The sequence below is a fragment of the Anomaloglossus baeobatrachus genome, chromosome 6 (genome assembly GCF_048569485.1).
Source record: "Anomaloglossus baeobatrachus isolate aAnoBae1 chromosome 6, aAnoBae1.hap1, whole genome shotgun sequence".
Classification (NCBI taxonomy): Eukaryota; Metazoa; Chordata; class Amphibia; order Anura; family Aromobatidae; genus Anomaloglossus; species Anomaloglossus baeobatrachus.
Genome location: NC_134358.1, coordinates 532,149,923 through 532,177,551, shown reverse-complemented (window position 1 = coordinate 532,177,551; position 27,629 = coordinate 532,149,923). Strand labels below are relative to the sequence as shown.

The 27,629-nt window shown below is 44.6% G+C and overlaps 1 protein-coding gene across 3 annotated transcripts in view; it reads left to right on the top strand.

The window, feature by feature from the left end:
- ARMC3 (armadillo repeat containing 3) overlaps positions 1-27,417 on the top strand; it is a 138,776-nt gene extending 111,359 nt beyond the window's left edge. For 2 of the 3 annotated variants that reach the window (XM_075315565.1, XM_075315564.1), the window contains exons 15-19: positions 164-262; positions 10,887-10,982; positions 20,680-20,886; positions 23,793-23,955; positions 25,921-27,417. In XM_075315565.1, coding sequence (XP_075171680.1) covers positions 164-262; positions 10,887-10,982; positions 20,680-20,886; positions 23,793-23,955; positions 25,921-26,124 — 769 coding nt within the window. In that variant the 3' untranslated portion in view covers positions 26,125-27,417. The remainder of the gene's footprint in view (positions 1-163; positions 263-10,886; positions 10,983-20,679; positions 20,887-23,792; positions 23,956-25,920) is intronic. The other variant, XM_075315566.1, reaches the window with a different exon arrangement.
- The last annotated feature ends 212 nt before the right edge of the window (positions 27,418-27,629 follow it).

Below are 27,629 nucleotides of genomic sequence, written 5' to 3'. Positions count from 1 at the left end.
GCTGTTTTCCCGTTACTTGAAGCAATAGCAATTCAACTCTTGTGATTGAACACTCTATAGAACTAAGTGTGAACCAGTTCGTCGGTTTTCACAGATAGTGTACATTTTAGATTGTGTATAATAGCTGCAGCTGATACTTATATGCAGATTACTACACTTACAGAATTACACCATCACCACCTCCGGCAGAGGAGAAGCTGGAACCGAATCTCAGACGATCTCCATCATCACACAGCCGGAGCGCTTCTAGAGAGAAGGGAGGGTATGTGATATTTCTACACACCTTCGTTTACTTGTTTATATGGTGTTATAGTTTACGTCGTCTAGAACCTAAATTCTCATCCATATGGCAACCAGAGTACACCTCTAGGCTGTACTCACTATACTCACCCTTGGTCATGATGACTTTGGGATAGCCGGGAATCAGTTGCTCCTAAGATGTCTCTCAAGCTAGGGGGCCCTATGATATCCCTATTCTCAGGGATACTCTTGATGATGGAGACGTGTGAGTCTCCTTCCTGGCCCTGCTCTTGACCAGTCGTGGTCTAAAGGCGGTGTTACACGCTACGATTTATCTGACGATATGTCGGCAGGGTCATGGTTTCCGTGATGCACTTCCGTCATCGTTAGCGACGTTGTTGCATGTAACACCTACGTGCGACTCCAAACGATCGCAAATAGGTTGAAAATCGTTGATCGCTAACATGTCGCTCATTTTCCAAATATCGTTTGTCGTTTGGATCGCAGCAGACATATTTGTACGTTTGACACCCTGCCAACGACGAACAACATCAAAACGACGACCCACCTTGGTCAAACAATATATCGCTGAACAATGTTGCGTCGTTTTTGACGTTACGTGTGACCGCTAATAAACGACCTATGTGCGATCTCGGCAAATCGGAACTACGATCTGGGCGTGTCACATCGCTACTGAGATTGTCAGATAAATCGTAACGGGTAACGCCGCCTTAATTCCACCTCCCCCAGGAAAGTATGGAACAGGAGTGTCTTGAAACCACTGAAAATAACTGACAATGGAAAAAACAAAACTCTGTCACACAGCACGTGCACACACAGGGTAAGACACTAAGAGATTCAGGAGGAAAATTAGAGCAGGAAGGATGTACAAAACAGGGTTACCCCCCAACTACACCAAGCAAAAAGTACCACTAAACACAACTTTCACCAAAGAGAGTCTGGGACACCCACCACACCTCACAGACCAGCACAGAATAAATTATAGCTGGCATGGGTAGAAGGATTCTAACAGCATAAATAGAAGGGGAGCAGATATGATAGGTCTCCCCACAAGATGTGATTAAAGGAGATTAAAGGCCCTGTAACACACAGAGATAAATCTTTGGCAGATCTGTGGTTGCAGTGAAATCATGGACATATTGTTCCATTTGTACACAGCCACAAACTTGGCACTGAATGTCCACAATTTCACTGCAACCACAGATCTACCAAAGATTTATCTCTGTGTGTGACAGGGCCTTTACTCTTGCTAGCCAGCCTATGGATTAGTACATCAGGTCGACACCAGAGTCTGCCTGTATTGGTCACATCGGGCAGGAATGTCAGAATCTGCAAAAACGAGACTATGGACAAAAAGCGCAATAGAGTCTTAACTGGTAAACGGCATAAGAGGGATAATGGAAAAACTCACCGATAGGGGTTGTGCCAGTCACAACTCCTATATTAATGTAGTCACAGGGTGAACCAGCTGCAGCCCCGAAGAAAATGGTATGAGTAGTACGCAGGAAAGACGGGTATCAGGTTTATCCTGTTATTGATATACTGTTTGTCTGAGGAAGAGGGCTGAGTCCCTTGAAACACATTGACCTGTGTCTTCTCTTGTTAAATAAAAGACATGGATTAAGGGGTGCTTCACACACAGCGAGATCGCTGCTTAGATCGCTTCTGAGTCACGGTTTTTGTGACGCAGCAGTGACCTCATTAGCAATCTCGCTGTGTGTGACACTGAGCAGCGATCTGGCCTCTGCTGTGAGATCGCTGCTCGTTACACACAGCCCTGGTTCGTTTTTTTATTGTTGCTCTCCCGCTGTGACGCACAGATCGCTGTGTGTGACAGCGAGAGAGCGACGAACTGAAGCGAGCAGGGAGCTGGAGCCGGCATCTGGCAGCTGCGGTAAGCTGTAACCAGGGTAAACATCGGGTAACCAAGGTGGTTACCCGATATTTACCTTCGTTACCAGCCTCCGCCGCTCTCACGCTGCCTGTGCTGCCGGCTCCTGCTCTCTGCACATGTAGCTGCAGTACACATCGGGTTAATTAACCCGATGTGTACTGTAGCTAGGAGAGCAGGGAGCCAGTGCTAAGCAGTGTGCGCAGCTCCCTGCTCTCTGCACATGTAGCGACGTTATGATCGCTGCTGCGTCGCTGTGTTTGACAGCTAAGCAGCGATCATAACAGTGACATACAAGGTCTCTGTTGCGTCACAGAAAATGGTGCTGTAACAGCGACGTCGTTGTCGCTGTCGCTATGTGTGAACCCAGCTTAACCCTATCTGCCTCTTGGACCTTGGTGATAATGATAAGGGCTTAATTTAGGTTGATGCAATCTAATCATGCATCCCTCCTAAACTGTCTGCAGTCCAAATTATGAGTCACTCGTGGTAGCATGCATAACCACTCTTTCACACACACCAGAGAGACGTACTCGGATATGAATAGAAAGTAAGACTGACTTTAATACGGAAGTTGTACGGATATATATAATCTTATTGGCTAGGTGCCAAGAATACGTAACACGTTTCCTATTGGATAAAGTAGAACAGCTTATTCTGTGATATACAATTTACTGTAATGTGCTTGGTTCCTCATTTATATTAAGCAATGTCAGCATGATTCACTGGTCACAAGAATAGCCCAGACTGTCTGTCTGAGTCTTATGCCAAGAGATATGTGGGGTACAGTTCAAACACCATCTTAAATCCTGTTCTTTATGGATATCTCCATGTAACTCTTATATACTTATAATAATTCATAATACTGTCCATAACAGTCCCCCCTCCTTTGGAGATAGCCAAAAAGTCTTTCCTTACTTTTCCAGGTCTATTGATCTGTCCTAATGCCGATGGTTACCTCACTCACATACAAGATACCCCATCCCTTGTGGATGAATCTTCCCACCCAACAGACTATGCATAGGAAGCCAGATCCTGACCGTGTTCTCTAGACTGTCCTCATGGCTATATTCCGCTGGCACACGTTATTCAGGAAGGGGGAACGTGGCAATAGTCCTTTAATTGGCTAATATTTATCAGGGTTGGTTTCACTCAGAGTCTTATGCTCCTCAGTCCTCAGGCGGTAATGATGGGACATCAAAGGTGAGATGTACAGTCGTCTTCCGGTCCACATGCTTAGATATCATCGTCCTGGCACAAAGTATCGGGTAGAAAAGGGAAGACAGCCATCTCCTGGTCTCAGGCAGGTCCGACATCTCTTTGTAGTGGAATGCATGGATCTTCGTCCAAAAGAAAAAGAGTGAGAGGAGAGAGAGAAAGATAGAGAGAGATTGGGAAGAGAGGAAGAGAGAGAGAAAGATTAAGAAAAGAGAGGAAAAGAGAGGAAAAGAGGAGAGAGGAAAAGAAAAGAGAGAAAAATCTAGATCTGGTTGGATCTGGAGGAGAAAACTCAAAAACGTGTATTAGGCAAATGTTTAAACAAACAACAAGCTTAGTTGAAGTATCTGGGGGTACCTCTACCCCTTAGTTGAAGTATCTGGGGGTACTTCTAAACAGGATTTCATAGGGTCTCAACCTAGTGGTCCCTGCTGGGGTGTGTCTGACACTGAACAATACAAGGGGAAGACTCTCATGCCCTTGCCTTCTACACTGCCCCATCTTCCCAACCTTCCCTCTATTCTGTGGCTGGTATGGGGTGTGTAGAGTCAGTTCTGTGTCTAAGGCCTGCCATATCTCTTTGGCTGGCAGTGAAAGCAGGTCACTAGCCACTTTCTATGGTCTCCGGGAGCCCACAGCTGCACCCTATCTCAGTCCTCTTCTTCTTCTGAGACTTGCTCTTGTAGGGTCAGGACAACATTTTCTCAAGACTTTCCATCTTTCCTTTCTTCCTCACATCGGGGTCATTGAAAAAGCTCAGATTGACTGACTGTTTCTTTGGTAAGTGGTCTTGGGGCTTCTTTGGATGTTTTGTCAGTGAGAGCACTTCATACTGCTTCCCTTGACTCCTCCAATGTAGGCCTCAACCCTGCTCACCGCGACTGTCTGGCAATAGCAAAGCTTCCATCCGTTCTTCTATGGCCTCATGGCGATGTACAGTTCCATCGGCAGTGATCAAGTCTCTTGTCTTCCATACAGAGTAGATGCTGGCTGCCATTTTGCAGGCTTCAGCGAGAGCACATACATCTGCTTCTTCACAGACAGGCATGCGGGTAGCGACTGCTCTATCAGCACAGCGTCTTCTGCTACCAGCACCATACCCATGTGGAACCGTCTTCTTGATGCACATCTTGATCCATCCGCAAAGGTGTTAAGTCAGGGTCCAAAGGTGTATCCGTCACTGTATCGAATCCAGAGTTTCTTCAGCTATGCCAGAGTCGACTACCTCTTCCACCAAGGTGTCAGAGGTGGGACACTCCCCCCTTGGAAGAGGGAGAAGTTCAGCAGGATTAAGGACCGCACACCGGGAGATGGTGACTTTGTCAGGGAGCAGTGATGTCATACGGGCACTGATCTTCAACTGGTGCTTTCGGTAGGTGTTCAATCTGGCTGAGTAGTGTTCAAAGGGCTGCTGCCTTCCTCCATGGCAAACATGTAGAATGACTTCTGGGCTGGAGATGACGTGATGATACTCTTCAGGTGACTGTGACTTTAACTCAGGTGACTGTGACTGCTGCACATCTGTATGTGGGGTGATCTTGTAAGCTGCTAGATTCATCTCCATACGTCTTGCCATTTGAAGGAGGGTGTCTTGGTCTTTACCAGCTGTAGTTGTTTGCATATGGGCTCTCGGAGACCTGATACAAAGGACTATACCCAGGTTTGTAAGAAAGAGCAATGGGTGTAACTTTGGGGTCAGGAGAACACTGAAATTCTAAAAACTAAGACTCCCTAAAACCCCGGGGAAAGAGAAAAGAGCACAAGAGGGTTTGGAAACTACCAAACAGCACCCCCTGACTACATATACACAACTAGGAAAAAACAGTGGAGCGTATCTACTCTACCTCTCCTGTGCTGACCCTGTAACTGGGGGCCCTGCACTCTCCCTCATCCCGACGGTGGACCTGATGGTGGTCAGGGTCGAGCCTCCAGCGTATCCCTCTCTCCTGTCAGACCCTGCAAACTAAGACACAAAGGATTACTGGGTGCTGTCAACGAAAACCCTAATATATGTCAACTCCTGATGATCAATGTCCCCTTGGGACCACATGAACCTCCACCCTCTCTATCAGGGAACTCTTGTGCATATAGTGAGCAGTCTATATGGTCTACTAACCTGTATACTAGATACAGCAAAAAACAAACATGCAAAAGTGAAGGGAAAAGGTTTCCACAGGACTATCAGCAATAACCTCTGCTAAGGTTCATTAGTGGAAAAAACTGCATATATGACCAAAAATGCAGCGTGTGTGTTCCAGGTCCCTGTCTCCCCCCCCTCTGCAGTCCCTGCTATGTCAGCAATAAACAGAGCAGTGACTTTGGCTGCTAAAACAAAAATGGGGAACTGGGTGTCGGCTGGACTAAAATGGCGTCTAAAGATGAACTATGTAGTGTCTGAGTTAAAACGTCCACTAAAGATAATTACCGATAAGAAACAGCCGCTAAAAGAGGAAGTAGGTGTTGGCCAAAAATGGCGTCTGAAGAGTCCTGGGAGGGAGTGACATGTATTGTGACATCTACATTCAGGAGGTATTCAATCTGTCACTGGGAATACGGATTATATAGGGACCCCTGGGCTGACCCTGTAACTAGGGACCCTGTACTCGCCCTCATCTTGACGGTAGACCTAATGGTGGTCAGGGCCGAGCCTCCAGCGTATCCCTATCTCCTGTCAGACCCTGATAACTATCCCCATACCATACCCCACCCAGGGCTGAGTAAAACACTGAGTGACAGAAAGAAATCTACATTCAGAACAGGAATACCCTGGAATTCACAGGACACTGAAATAGAAACTAACACTTCTCTTAGTTCCTTTTTTTTTTCCTTTCAATTTCAACCCTACGGTGTTATACACCAAAAACTGTGTACATTATACATAAAACATCTTCCAGTGTCACTTGAGTGATAAGGTACATACACCCTCACTGTAAACCTGCAAACCTGGCTTCATTACTGGCTAGAAAGAATCCCCAGCTTTAATCTGGGTGAGCCTATACAAATCAGTTCTGGTGGTGGGGTGAATCATTGTTAAATCATTGTCATCTTCCTGCCCCCCCTCGGTGTCTTCTGTTGCTCCAGCAACAAATAGGCCAGTGGCCTTGGGACTGAAAATTGGCTGGAAAAGGGAACTAGGTGCGGCCCAACCTGAAATGACGTGGGCGTTTGGTGGGCAGGGGGACAACTACACAAGTCCAACCCTCTGGGGACGACTTATGAGGAGGGGGGCGTTGTTTCCTAATGGGCTTGGCCACTTCCTGAGGTGCCATTTTCTGAGCTGGTGCAATATAGAAATATCTACTATGCCAATTTTATCTTTCAAAATCCCTTGCTTATTTAACAAAACATCTTTCCATTCTTGCTCCTCTAATCTCCCTTTCTTTGCAGTGATTCCTGCCATCTTCAAGAGCGACTTCATCATTTTTAACATACTTCCTTCCTTCTCGTTCGCTTACTAATTCTTCTGCCATTAACTTGACAGGTGTGGACTGATTAGACCCCATGCTTCAAGGGTACACGACTTAAAACTAACACGTCAACCTGGATGTCTGATGCTCTACCGACTGAGCTAGCCACTTTCTCTCCTAGACCAGCGACTATACACATCCACAGAATACACAGAATTTCTACCTCAGTCCACAAACCACAACACAAACGGGTTGTCCTACCAGGAAGTAGTGTCACGCGGGTGATAAGGTGGAATTTGATGTTCTCTACGATCCTAGGTAGAAGGAACATTGACAGAATCCCGTGACTTTGGTTTTAAACAGTATTATTGATGTTCTGGACGGACCGTTCAAAGAAGGTGTATATAGTGTGGACAGAGGTTACTAGTACATGAAGTAAGACTGACTTTAATACGGAAGTTGTACGGATATATATAATCTTATTGGCTAGGTGCCAAGAATACGTAACACGTTTCCTATTGGATAAAGTAGAACAGCTTATTCTGTGATATACAATTTACTGTAATGTGCTTGGTTCCTCATTTATATTAAGCAATGTCAGCATGATTCACTGGTCACAAGAATAGCCCAGACTGTCTGTCTGAGTCTTATGCCAAGAGATATGTGGGGTACAGTTCAAACAACATCTTAAATCCTGTTCTTTATGGATATCTCCATGTAACTCTTATATACTTATAATAATTCATAATACTGTCCATAACAATAAGTGCGGCATGATACCCATCTTTCCTGCATACTACTAATAGAGAATCTGCAATCTGAACATAGTTCAATGCCGCCATGAAAGTCAGGAAAAAAAGTGTGACACCCTTCATAGGATCCATGTAGCAGTCTTCCTATAGCAAAAAAATGGCATATAACAGTTTCTGAATTCATTTGGAGGACTGGAAAGGATTCAAATAAAAACCTTTTCATCTTGTTCTTTTGCCTTCTCTGCTGCCTTTTCCATCTTCTCCAAATCTGCCACATCTCGCCTGTCTTCTGCTATTGTATTGCTCTATTCCAATGCTGATGTGACTGGCCTGATGCGGTTACTTTGGTGGGAAGATACATGTTATAATGTACCCCCCACCCATCGCGTGACCGCATCAGGCCAATTAAACAACTTTTTTCTATTTATCTTTTTTTTTTTAAAAAAAAAAAAAAAAATACTCTGCTAATGGCAATCTGGGTACTTTTGATTCAAACAGATTTATTTGCATCCAGTATGATAGCCAAATTTGGCAAATTTGCCCATATGAAATTTTGAGTTTCCTTAATTCTACTGGAGACATAATTTATTGGCACTTACTAATATGTAAGCATTTCATGTTGTCATCCTGTTCTGTTCAGAATGGCAGTGGATGGAGGAGCATGAGACCAAAGCCTCCCACATGGGAAAGATGGAGGTAGACAGGTTTGGTAACCTACTACTCCATCAATAACCATTTTGTGGACAGGAGAGCTTTGTATCTGTCTGCTGTATTAGTTACCCGCACCCATCTCAGTGCCTAGTTCTCCATACATATACTTGCCAGTGAAGAAAAACTAAAAATATGGAAGCATCTTCTGCCACTGACATCCACTTAGAAGATAATGGAGTAGAAATACTTGTATATATATATATATATATATATATATATATATATATATATGTATATATATATATATATATATATATACATATATATATATATATATAAATAAAAACTGTTTTACATAAAGTAGTAGAAACAAACCTGTTTGACTCCAGACTGGGGTCTTCTTCAGGTTCATGATTCCTACTTCATCCCAAAAGCTTAAAGCGCTTTTGTTTCAAGTACTTTATGTAAAATATTTGTTTTTGTTTCTACTGATTTGAGCATTGTGCATTATATTCCAAGGGGTTGTCTTTGCCTGAAGATACCTCCATTTTTTTTTTCTTCTTTGACAATTGAATTTCTCATGGCCATACCAAGAGGGATTTGAGAACAAGCAGCCAATACCGCCAATTAATGTACAGTCATGGCCAAAAGTGTTGGCCTCCATGAAATTGTTTCAAAAATGAATCCCCAAGAAAATTATTGCAATTACAGGTTTTGTTATACACATGTTTATTTCCTTTGTTTTTATTGGATCAACACACACACGCACACGCACACACACACACATACATACACACACACACAGGCAAATTGGACATAACTTCACACAATTCATCAAAAATGGGCAAGACAAAATTGTTGGCACCCTCCACTTAATATTTGGTTGCACACCCTTTGGAATAAATAACTGCAATCAATCGCTTCCTATAACCATCCACAAGCTTCTTACTCCTCTCACCTGGAATTTTGGACCCTTCTTTTGCAAACTACTCCAGGTCTCTCATATATGAAGGCGTCTTCTCCCAACAGTAATTTTAAGATCTCTCCACATGTATTCATGGTATTTAGATCCTGACTCATTTTTGGCCACTTCTGAACTCTACAGCACTTTGTTTCCTTTGTATTGGGGGTGCTTTTTGAAGTATGTTTGGGGTAACTATCATCATGAAATACCCATGACCGAGGATGCAAACCCAGCTTTCTGCAACCCAAAATCCTTTGGTAATCTTCAGAGGCAGCAAACCAATTTAAAAATATCTTTGAACCTCCATCATATCTGACTGTAGGTACTTTGTTCTTTTCTTTTTAGGCCTCATTCCATTTAGGTAAACAACAGAATGATATGCTTTCCCAAAAGCTCTATCTTGGTCTCCTCTGTCCACAAGACGCTTCCCCAGGAGGATTTTGGCTTACTCATGTACATGTTGGCAAACTGCAGTTTAGCTTTATGTCTCTTGTGTCAGCAGTGGGCTCCTCGTGGATCTCCTGTAATAGTGTTTAATTTCATTCAAATATCAATGGATAGAGCACACTGAAACTGATGCACCCTGAGCCTGCAGGGCAGCTTGAATTTTTTGGGAACTTGACTGGAGTTGGTTAGTCACCATCCAGACTACCCTGCTTTGCAACCTTTCATCAATTTTTTTCTGCCGTCCAGGTCCATGGAGATTATCTACAGTTCTTATTCAGGTTATAAAGTTCTTTATTATGTTGCACACCATGAACAAAGGAACATTTAGATTTCTGGAGATGGACTTGTAATGTCAAGATTGTTGTCATGTTTCAAAAATTTGGGTTCTCCATTCCTCAGACAGTTCTCTTCTCTTTTTCTTGTCCATGCTTACAATGTTATATTACCCTTTAAAAACATCAATTTATTTCTTCTTATTAAAAATACACATTAATTAAATAAAGACTAAAGTGCACAGATAGAAAAGGGAGGAGGGTTATAGATCATACCCTAAAGATTATCCTCCCTCCTGTGTGATCTATAACCCTCCTCCCTTTTCTATCTGTGCATGTTAGTCTTTATTTAATTAATGTATATTTTAGATGTTTTTAATAAGAAGAAATAAATCCATGCTTAGAATGGCACACACTGAGGTGCACTGCAAATATTGAGTCAACTTCTCCTCTGGTTTCAGGTGTGATTTTCATATTGCCCACACTTGTTACTTGCCACATGTGAGTTTGTACGACCATCACGTGCTTGAAACAAAATTATATGCCCACAATTCTGGAAAGGTGCTAACAAATTTGTCTGGCCCATTTTTGGGGTTTTATGTGAAATTATGTCCAGTGTGCCTTTTTTTTCCTGTGTTTTTTTTTGTGTGTTGATCCAATACACACAAAGGAAATAAACATGTGTATAACAAAACATGTGTAATTGCAATAATTTTCTGGAAGAAACACTTCATTTTCTGGAATAATTTCAAGGGGGCCAACGCTTTCAGCCATGACTGTATATTCTATACTTGCATAGCTCAAAACGTGAACAGATAGGAACACACCCTTGTCTTTATGGCATAGTTGTAACAGTATTTTACTAGGAGGCACCTTATTTTGCAAGGTCAGATGACTGATGACATGAACATCATCCCACCATAAAAGTGAGAACATCCCATCCATCACTCTGGTCACACTACCATCCAGTAATGTCACCACATCCATATATTTCATTTAATTTTGTTCTTTTTTTTTTCCCAGGAGAAGTGTTTCCTCTCCAGTTGAGGATAAACATGATCTTCCTTCAGGGCGATCTCCGTCCCAAAGCAGAAGCGGTCTCAAGGAAAAATCTTCCAGGTACAAGAGCACTAATTACATAATTATAAGCTATTTTGGGTTATAAAACAAAATATTATTTACGGGCGTACCAATGGGAAATTGTACATAAATGATTCTTATATAACATATTAGATGTGTGTTATTCATTGATGACGGGGTGTAATTACACGGTCAGATCAGGTAGACCTTTTTCAGGTTACCCAATTTGTCAGCTTTTTTATACTGCAATGGTCTGTACATGACAGGTCAGATCCATCTCATTTCTTCTGCAGCAGATCCATCTGCATTATAAGCTGCAGCGATCAGCAGCATGTGACGGTGGGATACATCTGTGATGCCCCTGAACTAGTCAGGGTGTCACAGGGTACTGCACTCCTTTCTCTTTTGGTGCAGAGCTCAACCCTCCATGGTTCTGGGATCCTAACCTTTGGTATTGCTCCATCATCATGCAAATCCTAGTCACACCTCACACCACACCCTGTCAGGCACACCAGTGGGTGGTCTAGCTGGAACACGGCCACCCGCCTAGGGGTCAGACAGATTGGTGGGAGGGACAGAGTCAGAAGAGTGGTAGCCCTCAGAGAGTGAGGAGCTGAGGGAGTTGTAGCTCCCTGGGAGACTTTGGCTAGGTCGCAGACGGTGGTCTGGGACCGGAGGAGTTGGAAACCCGGTCGCAGGGTATTAGAGAAGGGTGCCTAGACTTAGTCTAGGAGAACGGTCGGCACCAGAAAATCTAGTAACCGAACCGGTACCGAGTGTCGGAGACTGGACCCTAGATCAGGGAGTAGCTTCACGCAACCTGATAATTAACCTGTGGAGGATAGTCTCTTTATGAACTTTCCCAAAGAGCTCAGAGATCGAAGGCATCAACACAATGAGGTGGATAGGGCCTTCCAGCTTATGCGGCCCACTGAAATCCTAAGTATCAGCCATCGAGAGCACAGCTTCTCTAACTAACCATAGGGAGCGGGACCACGAAAGCTTCAGGACATTCTAAATTAGTGTATGGAGGCAGGTCCAGAACCATCAGCAATACCCATGGGGACGGATTCCCGGACGAGCTCCCCCTGAAGCGGCAGCGGCACCCAGAGGATTGGTTTACTTCTGTGTCAGAGTCTGCTTAATGGTCACACCAAGATCCATATGGCCTGAGTGAGTACGCTCTCCCCTGAATCTCCCTGCCTGGCCTGCACCACGCTCCCCTACGCCTTCAGTGTCCAGAGTCCCGGGGTCTCCCCTACCCATGGAGGGAACCTCATCAGGCTGCCCCACTCCATCTCCCTCGGGTACTCCCATCGGCAGTGGCAGTACTCCCCTTACCGCGAACCACAGGTGGCGTCACGAACATTAATCCCCTGTAAATAGCCCCCTTTCATTTTCGGGTGACCCGAGGCCCCGGGTCCGGAGACCCTCGAGCCACGGCAACCCTGGATCCGAGCAGTCCGACTGCTGGTACACATCCATATGTGTCGGGGAAAGCGGCTATCATTTTTTCCTCCACTTCTATAAGCCACCCAAGATTGCAGCATATGTAACATTGTTCTCCGGACAGATGTTTTTACTTTATACTAATTAATAGAAACCATGTGCAGCTTAAAATCGTGTACAGTTTTCTCGAGGTTTCAGAAATCCTCTGCTGAAAGACAGATGTGCCAGGGGATGTGTCAGATGATTCGTTTTCATGAATTAACGAACGACTAAATTGAAGCAGATGTGATTTCTAACAGCAAGACTTCACTTGATGGATATCTATCTGGGCAACCCTTCAGCCTGAACCATTCAGAAAGATCATCGCCACCCCACCAGCAATTTATTAAAATTATCATGCAAGGAAAATCGGCTTTATTTTAAATGCTTATAAAAAAAATCTCATTTTAATAGTTTGGGTTTTTTTTAAATATTTTGTTTCATTTACAACTAATGATTTTCAAGTTCTATAGAAATGATTATGGGAAAACCTTGGAAAAAAAATAATGAACCAGAGTATGCGGTGTATTGAAAAAAAAAAAAACAAAAACCAAAAAGGCTACTAACAACTCCCACCACCACCAAAGCTTCACAATGCAAAAAAAATGAAATGGAGCTGTGCCGTCCTCAGTGTGTAGAGGCTGCAGCTGGCAGGCTTGCCGGGTATGACAAGCGTGGCACATGTGTTCAGATCTACTGGAAGACCTGATGCACAACAAAAATAAAACAAGTAAGAAGGACCACATGGGACACAATAACAATAGTGAGCCCTAGTGCTAGTGAGAGGGGTAGTTCGGACACCTCTTGCACTCACTTGCAGCTGTCCCTAGTCTCCTAGCCAAGCTCTATACAGTTTCCTCAACTGTCATTGAGCAGCAACCTGTGACCCTGAGAAACCCTGTAGATGCCCTGGCTAGTGTATTGGCAGGTGAGCGACACTAGCCACACCGCTGCACTAAAACGACTCAAGGAAAAGTAAGAGAAATAGAGGAAAACAGCAACAAAAAAAGGATAAAGTCCAACTTCAAGAACAATCCTCCAAAAGAACCTTCCATCAATGCGGCCTGAGTACAATGGATTTGTATCGTCAGCAGGGATTGTTGGGAAACACCACTACTAAAACCAACAGGGGTGTGGCTATAAGTGCAGCTGAAATGCTGTTAGGTGCTGTTGGCAACAAAACTGACATTAACATTAATGAGTGACTCTAGTCCTAAACCTGTCACTAATCTCCAAAGACACAGAGACGACCATCTCAGCAGCCGAATGCTGCAGGACATCTCTAATTCCTATTTTGTTCTACACAATGAAATATAGCTTCACTGTGATCTTTAATATCTCGTAATCAGATAACCCCTTAAAGATTGAGGGAAAGATTTATGAATGCTAGTGCAAGGAAAAAAAAATTATATATAAATGCACCCCCTTATAATTATACGTGACCTCCAGTTACCAGACCCCGGCTCTCCTGACTACCCTTCATGAGACCCCGTAGTTTGTAACAAGCGTTACAAACTAGTATGTTTCTGGAGTGTGGGAACAACCCATAAGGAACATACATAAAGGTGTTGCCTTTGGTCGGATTTGAATCCTTGACCCTAACTAACCCTGTAGAACTTCTTACGTTAAAAGCTGAAGGTCAGTGGCACTTGGCTTTGCCTAGATTTGCCAAGAAAATCCACCAAATGTCCGTTTTCAGGTATAGTTTTGTGAAGAAGCACCTCTTTGTGGTCTATTTTGCTAAACCTCTTCTAGCAAAATTGGGACACTTGGCAAACGTGGGATTCAGCTAAAACTGCAAGAATTACCGTATCTATTTCCTACTAGATATTAGGTAGTTGTCGGATTCTTTAGGAGAAGGATATTTACTCCAGGGGTTTCCTCACGGTACAAAGGTTGGGGCTTGACTCTCCTACACACAAATCAGTAGACTTATTTATGATTTTCCTTTAATTTTTATTAGTTCTGTAATTCAACATCCAGTTTTATTATCAGCAGAGACTTTTCTGTACTTCATCTAAGTTCTCGACTTAGTTTAAAACAATATTGCATACAATATATCTTACGAGCGACATGTCTTCTCTTTGCTCCATGAAGGTCGGGTGGAACCTTTTTCATGTCGTTCCGTCAATGTGGGATTAATTAATCTGCCCAGAAATGTGTGATTTATGGCCACTAACTCTTATTGTAACCCAAATTTGTCACCGAAAGAAAAACATTTCTTTGCATATTTACACTCTCCCATATTCTACCCGTGTTTGTGCGTCTTTCGTTTCATGGTTGTGTCGATAGATCTCGCCTAGTAAGCGACAGAGGGGACAATATATTTTGGATGCCACGGTGTTCTAAATTCGCTTGTATCTTGCTTACCGTCCAAGATTTGTCTTGTAGCCAAGTAGTGCAATCCGGTTTTGAAGTTTGTGCGCAGAATAATGAGACAGCACAGTGTAAACCAGGACCATCAGGAGCTGTGATCATATGAGCTTACAATCTATATTAAGGAGAAAGGAGTAGATAAGTAACTGCAACTTGGTCAGATGGTGGCAGTGTTGGAAAAATAGGGGGCGACTTTACATCACATTGTGGGGTTATAAGAAGAGAAAAGTTTTGTAGGATTTTAAGGATTTGAGAAAGTCAGATGGCATCAGAATGGTATCTAAAATGTTTGCAATCCTTTCCAGAATCTGTGGTCACATATGTCTACATGAGGTATAATAGTATTTCTGACCACTGTATAATTTGAATTAATAATGAGTATGTTTGGAGCACCTTAGGTAAACATCTCCTCCATGGGAATAGGGACGCAAGAGATCTACTTGGTACGATAAATCCAAAAAGCAGATAGCATCCCGGGGGTATTCGCTATAAGCTTTAATCCATAAATAGTAAATGTTATGTTTCGCCCTACAAATGGGCTTTATCATATGTGCTTTCTATATGGGCGAAACGCTGCACTTACTATTTATGGATTAAAGGTTATGGAGAATACTCTTGGGATGTGTGGCGCCCCTGACCTGGTCAGGCGCCACTGAGTACTGCACCCATGCTGGGTGAGTACAAACAGGTAATCCCAAAGGCTGAATAGGGTGTGGACACACAGACACACTTTTTAACCAGAGCTCACACACACCTTAGAGGAGACCCCTGGGCAGACCCAGGAGGGGGCGTGGCCTCCACATCTCAGCTAGTGGTGCGGTGGAGAAGCTGGAAGGAGTTATGCAATGGCAGTCCAAGAGAGAGGAGCAGTAGAGGAGGACTCATGTCAGTCTCAAGCAGAGAGCGGGCACGCAGACACGCTAGCCAGAACCTGCAGGTGTAGTGGCTGTTTCCGGGGGAGTTCGGTTGCCACAGAGTCAGACTGAAAGACACCTCAGGAAGAAGCGAGGTAGTTAAGTACGGGGACTCCTGGTAGACCAGGCATGCACGGGAACAGGTCCCTAGAGCCAGGCATCCATTTATTGGCCTGCTAAAACCTGCCGGTGAGGGCACTCTAAGTGTCTCACCAACCAACACAGAGTCCGCAGCACACGCATCAACGAGGGGGCCCATAAGTGAGATAGGGCAAGAAGCCATCTTTACTTGGTCCACGCTGTGCAGCAAATGGGCCAGAAAGGGGAGAAAAGGCAGATGCGACTTCCCTGGATGAATCCCATATACTTCCAGTCGGGGGTTATCTGAAACAAGAAGTGCTAGGAAGGCGAGCTTACAGTCATCCTTACTTCAGCCTGAAGGATACCTGGTTCTCCCTGCCGTCTATCTCAGCATCGCCTGGGTTACCTCACAATGAACAACTGAACGTCAGTAAAAACCCTGAAAGACATTCTGGACTGTGTGTGAGTTCTTCTGCGACATGTGGTTCCAGTCACATGCACCCGAGCTCCTGGGGCCAGCCTCACTCTCGGGAGGCCACACCACCTAACTGCAAATACCGTCAGCCCCAGACGCTCGCTAAACTGCAGTGGCGGTCACCCCTCATCACGACCGCAAAACCGAGAGTGGCATCACGACCCCTATTAAAGTGAACCTGACATACCTGTTGCCAGAAGGGTCCCTACAGAGAAGTCCCCGCAGGCGACCGCTGCAGCGCTGTGGCGGGCGACTCAGATGCTGTCTGCTTTTTTGCATTGTATAATTTGTCTCCTACATTGTCTTGCACTTTTCTGCCTTTAGGCTTCATATCTAGTTATTTTATTTTAGCCAAGCTCACCTGCAAAGTGAGAGGACACTATGATGTCTACTATGAACTGAACACATAGGGGTAAAAGAACTCCCAGTTCCAGCATTAACAGCAGAACTGGGCAGTGTAGCTGTGGAGTCTTGCACTGGGGGAATGTAAGACTAGTACTAGAAAGCAACAGCATCGTCTTTATATCTCTGTCTCTCCTCCTCTTTTACTCCCGCTACAGAGTCCTAACAGCAATATGTAACCTGACCCTTCAGTGTACACCCTTGAGTATACAAATTTTATCACCAAATTCAGAGGCATTGATCAGTGTAAGAGATGGATGGGGAGGAGAAGTGTTTCTAAGTGGAGAAAGACACATGTTTCTGGAATAAGATATATAACCACCATTTTTTTATCTTTATGAAAAAAAAAAGAAATTAAAGTTTAATTACTCTTTTAAGTGATGATGGGAGGTAAGAGAGTAGTACTGAATATATCAAACTTATTAGAGTTACTGTTAGATATGGCTCCTCCCTAGACTGCGGCGCTGACACTACAGGATTTAGTCCTTACTCTATAAGGTATATAAGGCTGGAGTCACACTTGCGAGTGCCTCACGTGTAATACGCACGAATCTCGCAGTGCATCACTCAGCACGGCCACACTCTCCGGACAGGACTGGGTCGGCTGCATGTATTTCTATGCAGCTGAGACTCTCCTGCCAGAGAGCAGCAGGCCGTGTCGGGTGATGCAATGCGAGACTCGCGTGTATTACAAGTGAGGCACTTGAAAGTGTGACTCCGGCCTCAGGTAGTATAAGGTATGGACTCTCCCTGAGTAGATCATTATTTTGGAACAGCAGCTCATGGCTACAGATCATGAGGAAATTGCATCGTTCAAGGTGGTAAGGGCAGGCGGAGAACAATTTATAGTGGAACACACCAGGTTCTTAAAGTCCATTTCCCTGGCAGCATAGTTGTAGTATTAAGAAAGTTTCTGACACCATGAGGGTGAACTTTACATTTGTCTACAGAGCGAGGACAATGAAAAACGAGGAACAGCAGTAACTGAATTGTACAGAGTCTCCAGGAATATTTTATCCTGGGAGTGCAAAGACTGAAGCATTCGATGGCAGGTGTGACTGGTAACCTGCGATTAGTGGGGGACCATGAGGGTAGAACATGTAACTCTATCCTCTACTTCAGTGACTATGAAGATCATGATTATTTTTTATCCTGCAGTTAGATGATTTTACTATGACGTATCCTAATGTGGAAGAATGGCCAGATTCTCCTTAAAGGGGCTGTCTATCTTTTGGGATATTTTTTTTTCTTACTCTTAAATGCATGCAGTTTTAGCTAAAAATCATTTTTGCAATTGAGTTTCATTTAAAATATTTCACCGTCTGCCTCCTGTACTGTCCTGCCTAATGCTGGCTGCAGAACGAGTTAAAGATAATGTGGCCAACCCCGCTATTTTAACAGATGTGTTGGGCACATGGCTTTGTGGTACTTGCTATTATATAGGTGGGATAGGTTCTTCTCCTGCTCTTGTTAGGCTACTTTCACACATCCGGTTTTTGCTCTGCGGCATAATACGGCGTTCTGCAGAAAAACCGCAACCGTTTTTTTTTACGCCCGTTGCGTTTTTTTTTGCATAGACTTACGTTAGTGCCGTATTGTGCCGCAGGGGCTTGCGTTCGGTCTGGTTTTTGCCGCATGCGGCAGATTTAGCCGATGCCGCGGCCGGATAGAACGTTCCCTGCAACGTTTTTTGCTCCGGCAAAAAAAAATGCATCGCGCAGCATCCGGCCGCTGCGGCGCATTTTTCAATGCATGCCTATGGACGCCGGATGCGACGCGGAAAAAAACGCATCTGGTCGACGCATGCGTTTTTTTCCACTGCGCATGCTCAGTAGCGTGCCGCAACCGGAAAAAAACGGACGGGCTGCATGTAAAAACTTATGCAAAGGATGCGGTGTTTTCGCCGCATCCGTTGCATAAGTTTCACAGCCGGATTGAGGTGCATGTGTGAAAGTAGCCTTAGTGCTGCTTTCCTTACAGACAGCACAGATCTTTAGTCCATAAAATGACTGCTAATAGAGGAGCATGTGATCAGACCTATCCGTCTGTCTATTGGACAGATCGGGTCACATGTTCCTCCCCTAATGGACAGATCTGGTCACATGCTCCTCCACCAGCAGCCATTTTATGGACATAATTGCTGTCCAGTCTGTGAGGAATGCTGCAGTAATAAGAGTAGAAGACCCTGTCATGTCATACCTATATATAATAGTAAGGGTGGCTTTACACGCTACAGCGATCTCGTTGGGGTCACGGATTTTGTGACGCACATTCGGCCGCTGTAGCAATCTCGTTGTGTGTGACTCCTAGGAGCGATTTTGGATCATTGCAAAAACGTCCAAAATCGCTCCTCGTTGACATGGGGGTCCTCTCCCAATTATCGCTGCTGTCGCTTGGGCGAAGTTGATCCTCGGGTCTGCGGCAGCACACATCGCTACGTGTGACGCCGCAGGAACGAGGAACCTCTCCTTACCTGCCACACGCCAGCAATGAGGAAGGAAGAAGGTGGGCGGGATGTTCGTCCCGCTCATCTCCGCCCCTGCGCTTTGATTGGGCGGCCGCTTAGTGACATCGCTGTGACGCCGAGCGAACCAACCCCTTAGAAAGGAGACGGTTCGCCGGTCACAGCGACGTCGCCGAGCAGGTAAGTATGTGTGACACTGCTGTAGCGATAATGTTCGCTACGGCAGCGATCTTCACATATCAGCATAACGATAGGGGCGGGTACTATCACGCTCGTCATCGCTAGCATTGGCTAGCGATGTTGCAGCGTGTAAAGCCCGCTTTAGTGCCACAAAATCATCTGCTCAACATATGTGTGAAAATAAAGGTAATGTGGTTAACTCATGTTACCTCATTCTGCTGCCAGCAACACAGCAGCTTTAGGAGGCAAACTGTGCAAAATCTTTAATGGAACCCAATTGCAAAAATGATTTTTAGCCCCAAATACATAAGAAAAAAAGAAAAGTATCCAGAAATGTGGCGAACCCCTTTAAGTCACTGTGGTTGACCAACGCCTTTATCACCTATTTATAAAATACATGATAAGTTGCTGATCGCTTGGGGGCTTCTGACCGTTGTGACCAAGAATGGGGGCCTGGAGTTCCCGGTTCCCGTATGCTCAGCACTGTTCAATACATTGTCTATGGGACTGATGGAGATGGTGGAGTTTATGATAATACAGGATGATTGCTGTATTCAAAGTCTTAACTCCAGATAGAGAGCTAAAAATGGGATAGTTAATGAGCTGGTATGGTAGGCCAACACCTTATTAAAAATGCTTAATTGATCAAGCAAGATAGGCGCTTGTAGACGCTTCCCACTGTGAATTTGTGGTAGCCTACATTCTGGCTCCATGTGTAACACTGTTGCAGGATTCTTTGGGATCTACCATTTAACTTGACATCTGATTATCAAATGTGGCTGTTTTAGATACTTTCTGAAACTCTATCGCATTCGATGCGAGTGCATCGGATGCAATATGCTAATGACCCTCGGCTCCCGCTGTGCTGCCAGCATGAGCCGAGTGTTATGCAACTGTGATCCGATCCTGTGATCACAGCACAGCTGCAGAGGAGAGGGTGAGCACTGCAAAGGAGTAAGAGGGATTAATCTCCCTATCTCCTCCATTGTCAGTTGATGTGATTATCGCACTGCACTCGGAGGTCATCTGAGTACAGTCTGGTGTTTGTTTTGCACCCATAGACTTGTATGTGTGTTAGTGACATGGCTATTCCAGGCAATCGCAGAATGCTGCGACTTTTCGCTCATCCAGAATCTGGATGAGAAAAAACCTGACCATCTGCTCCCCCTCATTGAATAATATTGGTCCGAGTGCAATGCGAGATTTTCTCGCATTGCACTCATCCGTGTCATACGCTCGTGTGAACATACCCTAACAATGAGTATTGGTCTTTGTATCAGATTACCTCCTACTGAAGCCATAAGGTAGCCGCAGTCTGAATATCGTTTATGTGAATATGAAATCTGTTCATTTTAGCAAAGTGAAGAGTAAAGTAAAGAAAGAAGAAGAAAAGATGAAAGAAGATGACGAGGCACCCCCAGTGACAACTCAGCCGGAGCCTGTTCCTCAGATAACTCAGTTTTTCCCTCCATTTGACCAAGAATTGGCTGACTATATCTCAGAAGTGACCAGGACAATCCTTCCTCTCCCGCATCCTAAGGAGCAGGTGGTTGCTTTGGCACAGTAAGTAAATCTCACATGTAATGAATATCGCAAAGTAGCACAAAAGAATGAAATGTCATGGTGGACAGAGACTAAAAGTTCAGAGTTCTTTTAGCTAAAGGTTGGAACCATCACCATCACTGCAGAGATTGGTATAATTCCATTTTTTCATAGCTTGTGTTTAGTAGTTGTTAAATGCTGGGATCATGGCAATCAGAAGTTAAGTGGGTTGTCTTGTGAAGAAGACGCCTGTCCCCAGCCCCTATTGGCACTTTTAGACGTCATTGATGGCGCCCCCCTGAGCTGTGTAATGCCGGCGTCACACGGGATGATCTATCGTGCGATCGCACACGCGATCGTGCCCGCCCCCATCGTTTGTGCGACACGGGCAATTTGTTGCACGTGTCGCACAAAGTCGTTTACCCCGTCACACATACTTACCATCCAAACGACCTTGCTGCCGGCGGTGAACATCCTCTTCCTGAAGGGGGAGGGACGTTCGGCGTCAGAGCGACGTCACACAGCAGCCGCCAAATAGAAGCGGAGGGGCGGAGATGAGCAGGACGTAACATCCCGCCCTCCTCCTTCCTTACGCATTGCCGGAGGGACGCAGGTAAGCTGTGTTCGTCGTTCCCGGGGTGTCACACGGAGCAACATGTGCTGCCTCGGGAACAAACAACCGGAGCACAGAAGGAGGACCGACATTTTGAAAATGAACGACGTGTCAACGAGCAACGATAAGGTGAGTATTTTTGCTCGTTCACAGTCGCTCATAGCTGTCACACGGTACGATATGTCGAACGATGCCGGATGTGCGTCACGACGTAACCTCGATGACATATCACCCGATATATCGTACCATGTGACGCCGGCATAAGAGTACTCCTCTCTGGCAGCCAGAAGCCATTCATGTATTGTTTCTCAGAATGTTATATGAAAATTATCTCTCTTCACGAAGGGAAAACACTTGAAGGCAGCTACCCTTATGGGTCACTGTCTCACTCTTTACTAAGTAATGATGTTACCCATGTAAAAAAATTGATATGCAGATAGCTTTTTGATTGAAAACTTACAAATGTGACATTCTTCACCTAAGTTCAAAATAAGTGCTGTATGCCAAACAAAACAAAGTGCCAAGTATATGGTCTATTGCAAGCTCCCTCGAAAAGGAACTAACCCTGTTCTCCTCCTTTGTTGCATCTTGACCGCTCTCCCAGTTGTGACTTTTGTCTTTGTCTTTGCTCCTGGCAAAATGGCAGAGACAACCCCCACAGTGTGAGACACCTTTCTCCCAACTTGAGTTTCAGTTGGCAGTTCAAAGACCAAACCTCCTTAAGCCTCCTTCACATGTCCATGTCTCCGGTACATGTGATGTCCGTTTTCAAACGTACCGGAGACACAGACACACGCAGACCCATTAAAATCAATGGATTTGCGCACACATCCATCTTTTGAGATGGACCGTGTGTCTGTGCGGAGCACACACACGTATACATGTTCCCCACACAGCGACATGTACGTTTTTTGACGGCAGTACGGATGTCACACGGACCATACACTAATGTCACAGAGAAAAAAAATGGATTTTTATACTTACCGGTCTCCAGCGCTGCTGTCACACTTGCTTCCGGGCCTGCTCATTATGATCATGAATATTCACTTCACTGACTGTGGACCCGGAAGCAAATGTGACAGCAGCGCTTGAAACAGGTTAGTATACAAGTTCATGCTGTTCATGTGCTATCCGGATGGCACACGGGTAGCATACGAACACACACACGCACGGACATACGTACCTACACCATGGACCGTGCAAAACATTTGTTTTTTTGCACAGACATGTAAAGGAGACCTTACAGGGATTTTGGGTTTGAAAAATAGAGATATTGCTTAGGCTGGGTTTTTCTGCAATTTGCCACAAATACAGGGGAAGCACGTAATATTGCAGGCAGTTCTGCAGCCGTGTGGCACATGGTTGCCCCTCAAATATTACATGAATCCAGGCCTCAGATTTCACACTTCAGTTTAGCCAAAACCAAACCATAGTCGGCTCTAGCATAAAAGATAAGGGTTGCCCATGATCAGGACCCACTGTTTTCTGGATGCGGTGGGTCCTGACCTACAGGCCCCCGAGTTTCCTCTGAAGGAGAACGCAGTTGCTCATGCCCATGATTTGGACTCAGGTAGTTGCGGTCTCTCTCTTGCGACTCCGCAACAAACAATTGACATGCTTGCAACTCGGAAAGCTGCACCGCAGGTCAGTTTATGCTGCGGGCCGTACACACAGTGGGCATGGGATATCTAGAAATCCCATCCACTGTGCTCGTACTATACAACGCAACGTTTTGGACGCAGCTGAAGCATGCTGCATCTATAACACTGTAGACACTGATTGTGGGCATGTACTCTAACACTATCTGCTGTTCATTTTCTTCTACTTATGTGACATGTAAGGGTCGGGTGTGGATATACCATCATAAACCATAAGGATGTCGGAGACGGAAAATCAGTCTTCAATGCATGTGCTGCCATGGAAATCTCTTAATTTTGTAGGTTAATGTTCCGCATGAAGCAACATGTTGAACTTTAGCCTAACCCTATGCTGATAAATCTCTTCTTCCTCCTTAACTACATAATCATTAGATTTGCCTAATTTCTACAGCCTTCAGACTAAAATTGATTTCATTTTGAGCTTTTATGTTCGGCTTTTAATCTTACTAAAAAAATGCAGTTTAGCAGACAAAATGCCTAAATGGCTGCATACATTACCATCTTAATTTATTTAATGATCGAGCGTAATTGCAGCAATCACTCAGCGGCCATTTGTAAAAAAAAAAGAAGCTACTTTTTGTTTTTTTTGATGGTGCTTGAAAAATGTCAGCAGAAAAAAATCTGAAAAATGACGGATATGCTTATATGTCATCAAGGTTTGTTGCGGAAAAAATGGGTGGACCTATAGCAAAAGATCGTCTGCATGATTTCAGCTGGGAGCTTCATGTCAGCGAGCTCAAGTACGAGCTAAAGTGCAATGTAATACCGATTGGAAAAATTAAGAGAGGCATATTCTATCATCGAGCATTGCTTTACAAGGTAAGAGTGGCCACCTGTAGTCTGTGCTACTAGTCTAAAGATATCTGCATAGTCTAATACCTGCAGGTCTAATGTATGTGAACGTAATGCAGCTCCAAATAACCTCTGATGGTACCGAGAGACTTATATTGGACCGTGCTGTATGTCTCCAGTACTACACAGAATATGGTACATAGTTGTTTTTTTTGTGGGTCAGATCTGCACCCCAAAAAGTAGTGGTATATACCATCAGATTCTTTATTATAGCGGTAGGGTGGTGTTACACGCTACAATATATCGGGCGATATGTCGTCAGGGTCACGGATTCCGTGACGCACATCCGGCATCGTTTGAGATATAGTAGCGTGTGAAAGCTACCACCGACTGTTAACGAGCAAAATACTCACCTTATCGTTGTTCGTTGACACGTCGTTCATTTTCATAAAATCGTTCCTCCTTCTGCGCGCCGGTTGTTCGACGTTACCGAGGAAGCACACATCGCTCCGTGTGACAGCCCGGGAACAACGAACTGCAGCTTACCTGTGGCCGCCAGCAATGCGGAAGGAAGGAGGTGGGCGGGATGTTACATCCTGCTCATCTCCGCCTCTCTGATTCTATTGGGCGGCCGCTGTGTAACATCGCTGTGACGCCAAACGTCCCTCCCCCTTCTTGAAGAGGATGTTCGCCGCCCACAGCGAGGTCGTTCGGGAGGTAAGTACGTGTGACGGGGGTTAACGACTTTGTGCGACACAGGCAACAAATTGCCCGTGACGCACAAACGACAGGGGCGGGTGCGATCGCTCATGCGATCGCACAATATATTGTCCCGTTTATCGCCGCCTGTATTCTCCCATGGATATCTTAATTTTAGAGTAGTGCACAGAATGCCTATGGCTCCATTCAAAATGTTTGTGTGTTCCTTAGTATTTTATCAGCAACTCCTTCACCCGACCATGAACTTGAGGCCGGAGTCACACTTGCGAGTGCCTCACATGGTGTCTCGCACGAGTCTCTCATTGAATCACCCGGCACGGCCACACACAGTTGCATGTATCTCTATGCAGCTGAGACACTCCTGTCCAGAGAGTGTGGCCGTGTCGGGTGATTCAATGAGAGACTCACGCGAGTTACACGAGAGGCACTCGCAAGTGTGACGCTGGCCTTAAAGGGATTTACCCACTAAATTAATTGGTAGATGGTAGATGATAAAGGTACGAGCTCTGAGGGATCTGACCACTGGCAAAGTCGGTAGCTACTAAAGTCCCGTGTATGAATAAAATACTCGTGTGTAGATGTGTCCACTGCACTATACACTTCCGCTATCTCCATCGGTACTATGAAAGAGTATAGTGGTGATCATACGCGTGCACTACCGCTCCATTCACACAAGGATCTTTGTTGTTGAGATCTTTTGGGTTCCCAGGGCAGTAACTATAGTGGGTGCAGCGGTTGCAGTTGCATCCAGGCCATGGTGCTTTAGGAGAGGCCACAACATCACTTTGGCTCATATGAGAAGAGCAATACTATTAAAGACCCATGATAGTGAGGGCCTTGTGGGAGATACTGCATGGGGCCTACAAACTTTGTTATACCCAGTAGTTAGACCATCAGCGATCACACATTTTTAGGTGATAGGGCTTTTCCTTCTAAAAACAATTATCTGACAGATTACTTTTAAACTTTGTTTTACAAATTAATGATGTGTTTCTGAGTCAGACTGACCTCTTCGTCATGTATAATACATCACAAAGTCAATCCGACCCAGAAACGCACCAGTAGTGCAACCGTAATATCCAACACTATAGTAAAGAGGTTGTAACTGTATATAAACTTGTGCATGGTTTTGAGAATAGAAGAAATGTTTGAGGTCCCTTTTAGAGGTAGACGTTAATACTAGTAAAAGTTAACTATGATACTGAGTGGCACTAAGCAATTACTGATGTATAATGCCCACAACCAATTTCACTTTTCTTGTGATGATCCTAGGCTATAGCTGATAGAATTGGCATTGGCTGCTCTCTGACACGAGGAGATTATGGCCGAGCGTGGAATGATGTGAAGCTACTTGATGAATCCACTCGTTATGGAACCAAAGCTTCACCAGAGACATATCTTGTGGACCTCATGTATCAGCCAGGTCGATTGATGAAACATGGAAGTGTGGAGGCCGATCACTATCAGCACATCTAGTGCACATTCATCCTTCTATATTTATTGTGTCCTCTACTTGCTCTACGCTCTATGAAATAAAGGTTTCTATATTGTAGCACTCAGCTAGGGATTCTAAGCTTTTACAGACTTTTATTTTTTCAGTATGGGTGTGTAATCAATCCTTGTCATCCTTGGGAATACCAAATATTTAGCGGGTGAAATAGGTGTTGAACATCTAACAGGGTGATGAACATGAAACAAGGGTGGACATTTCAGCAAGACAATGATCCCAAACACACAGCCAAGGAAACTCTCAAATGGTTTCGGAGAAAGAAAATAAAGCTGCTAGAATGGCTGAGCCCTAAATCCAATAGAAAATTTATGGAAGACACTAAAGGGTGCTTTACACGCTACGATATCGCTACCGATATATCATCGGGGTCACGTCGTTAGTGACGCACATCCGGCGCCGGTAGCGACATCGCAGCGTGTGACACCAAAGAGCAACGATCAATGATCGCAAAATCGTTCAAAACGGTGATCGTTGACACGTAGCTCCTTTCCTTAATATCGCTGCTGCCACAGGTACGATGTTGTTCGTTGTTCCATCGCTATGTGTGACACCGCAGGAACGACGAACATCTCCTTACCTGCGTCCACCGGAAATGCGGAAGGAAGGAGGTGGGCGAGATGTTATGTCCCGCTCATCTCCGCCCCTCTGCTTCTATTGGGCGGCCGCTTAGTGACGCCGCAGGGGGAGGTGCGTTCGGCATCATAGCGACGTCGCTGACAAGGTATGTTCGCGTAATGCTGCCGTAGCGATAATGTTCACTACGGCAGCGAGCACCAATGTCGCACGAACGACGGGGGCGGGTGCTATCGCGCTCGACATCGCTAGCGATCGCTAGCGATGTCGCAGTGTGTAAAGCACCCTTAAAGCTCAGAGTTTATAGAAGGATCCCACAGGAACATGAGGATTTAAAGAGTGTTTGTGTGGGAGAATGGGCCACAATCACACCTGAGCAATGCATGCTATTTGTTTCTCCATACAGGAGGTGTCTTGAAGCTTTCATCACCAACAAATTCAGTAAGCGTGTTCAATGCTTTTTTCCCTGTGTCATTTCTCATAATTACAACACATAACTTAATTAATAAACATCTATGGTTTGATTTCATTGACTATGTGGATTGGATGGGTTGTTACTGACATCCGGTGAAAAATTCATGCCAATAGCGCCTTTTAGAAATAATATTTAAATTAGTGTTGTGTTCATTACTTATTTCACCTGCTGTACATAGTGGTTGAACCATAAACTAGATATACAATTTTTTGCACCAATTTGAAATCAATATCTTATTTAGTGAGCACTATATGCAAATAAATGTCAAAATAGTTTTTAGTTTTGGTTCTTTTGGTCAACATAAATTCTGTGCAATGTATGGGGCCAATGCCAGCTATCCTTTTGGCGTAGAAGGTATAAAAAGGTTGTCCAAGATTTTGGTATTCATTGCCCATCTTTAGAACCCCATCAATTTGTTATTGA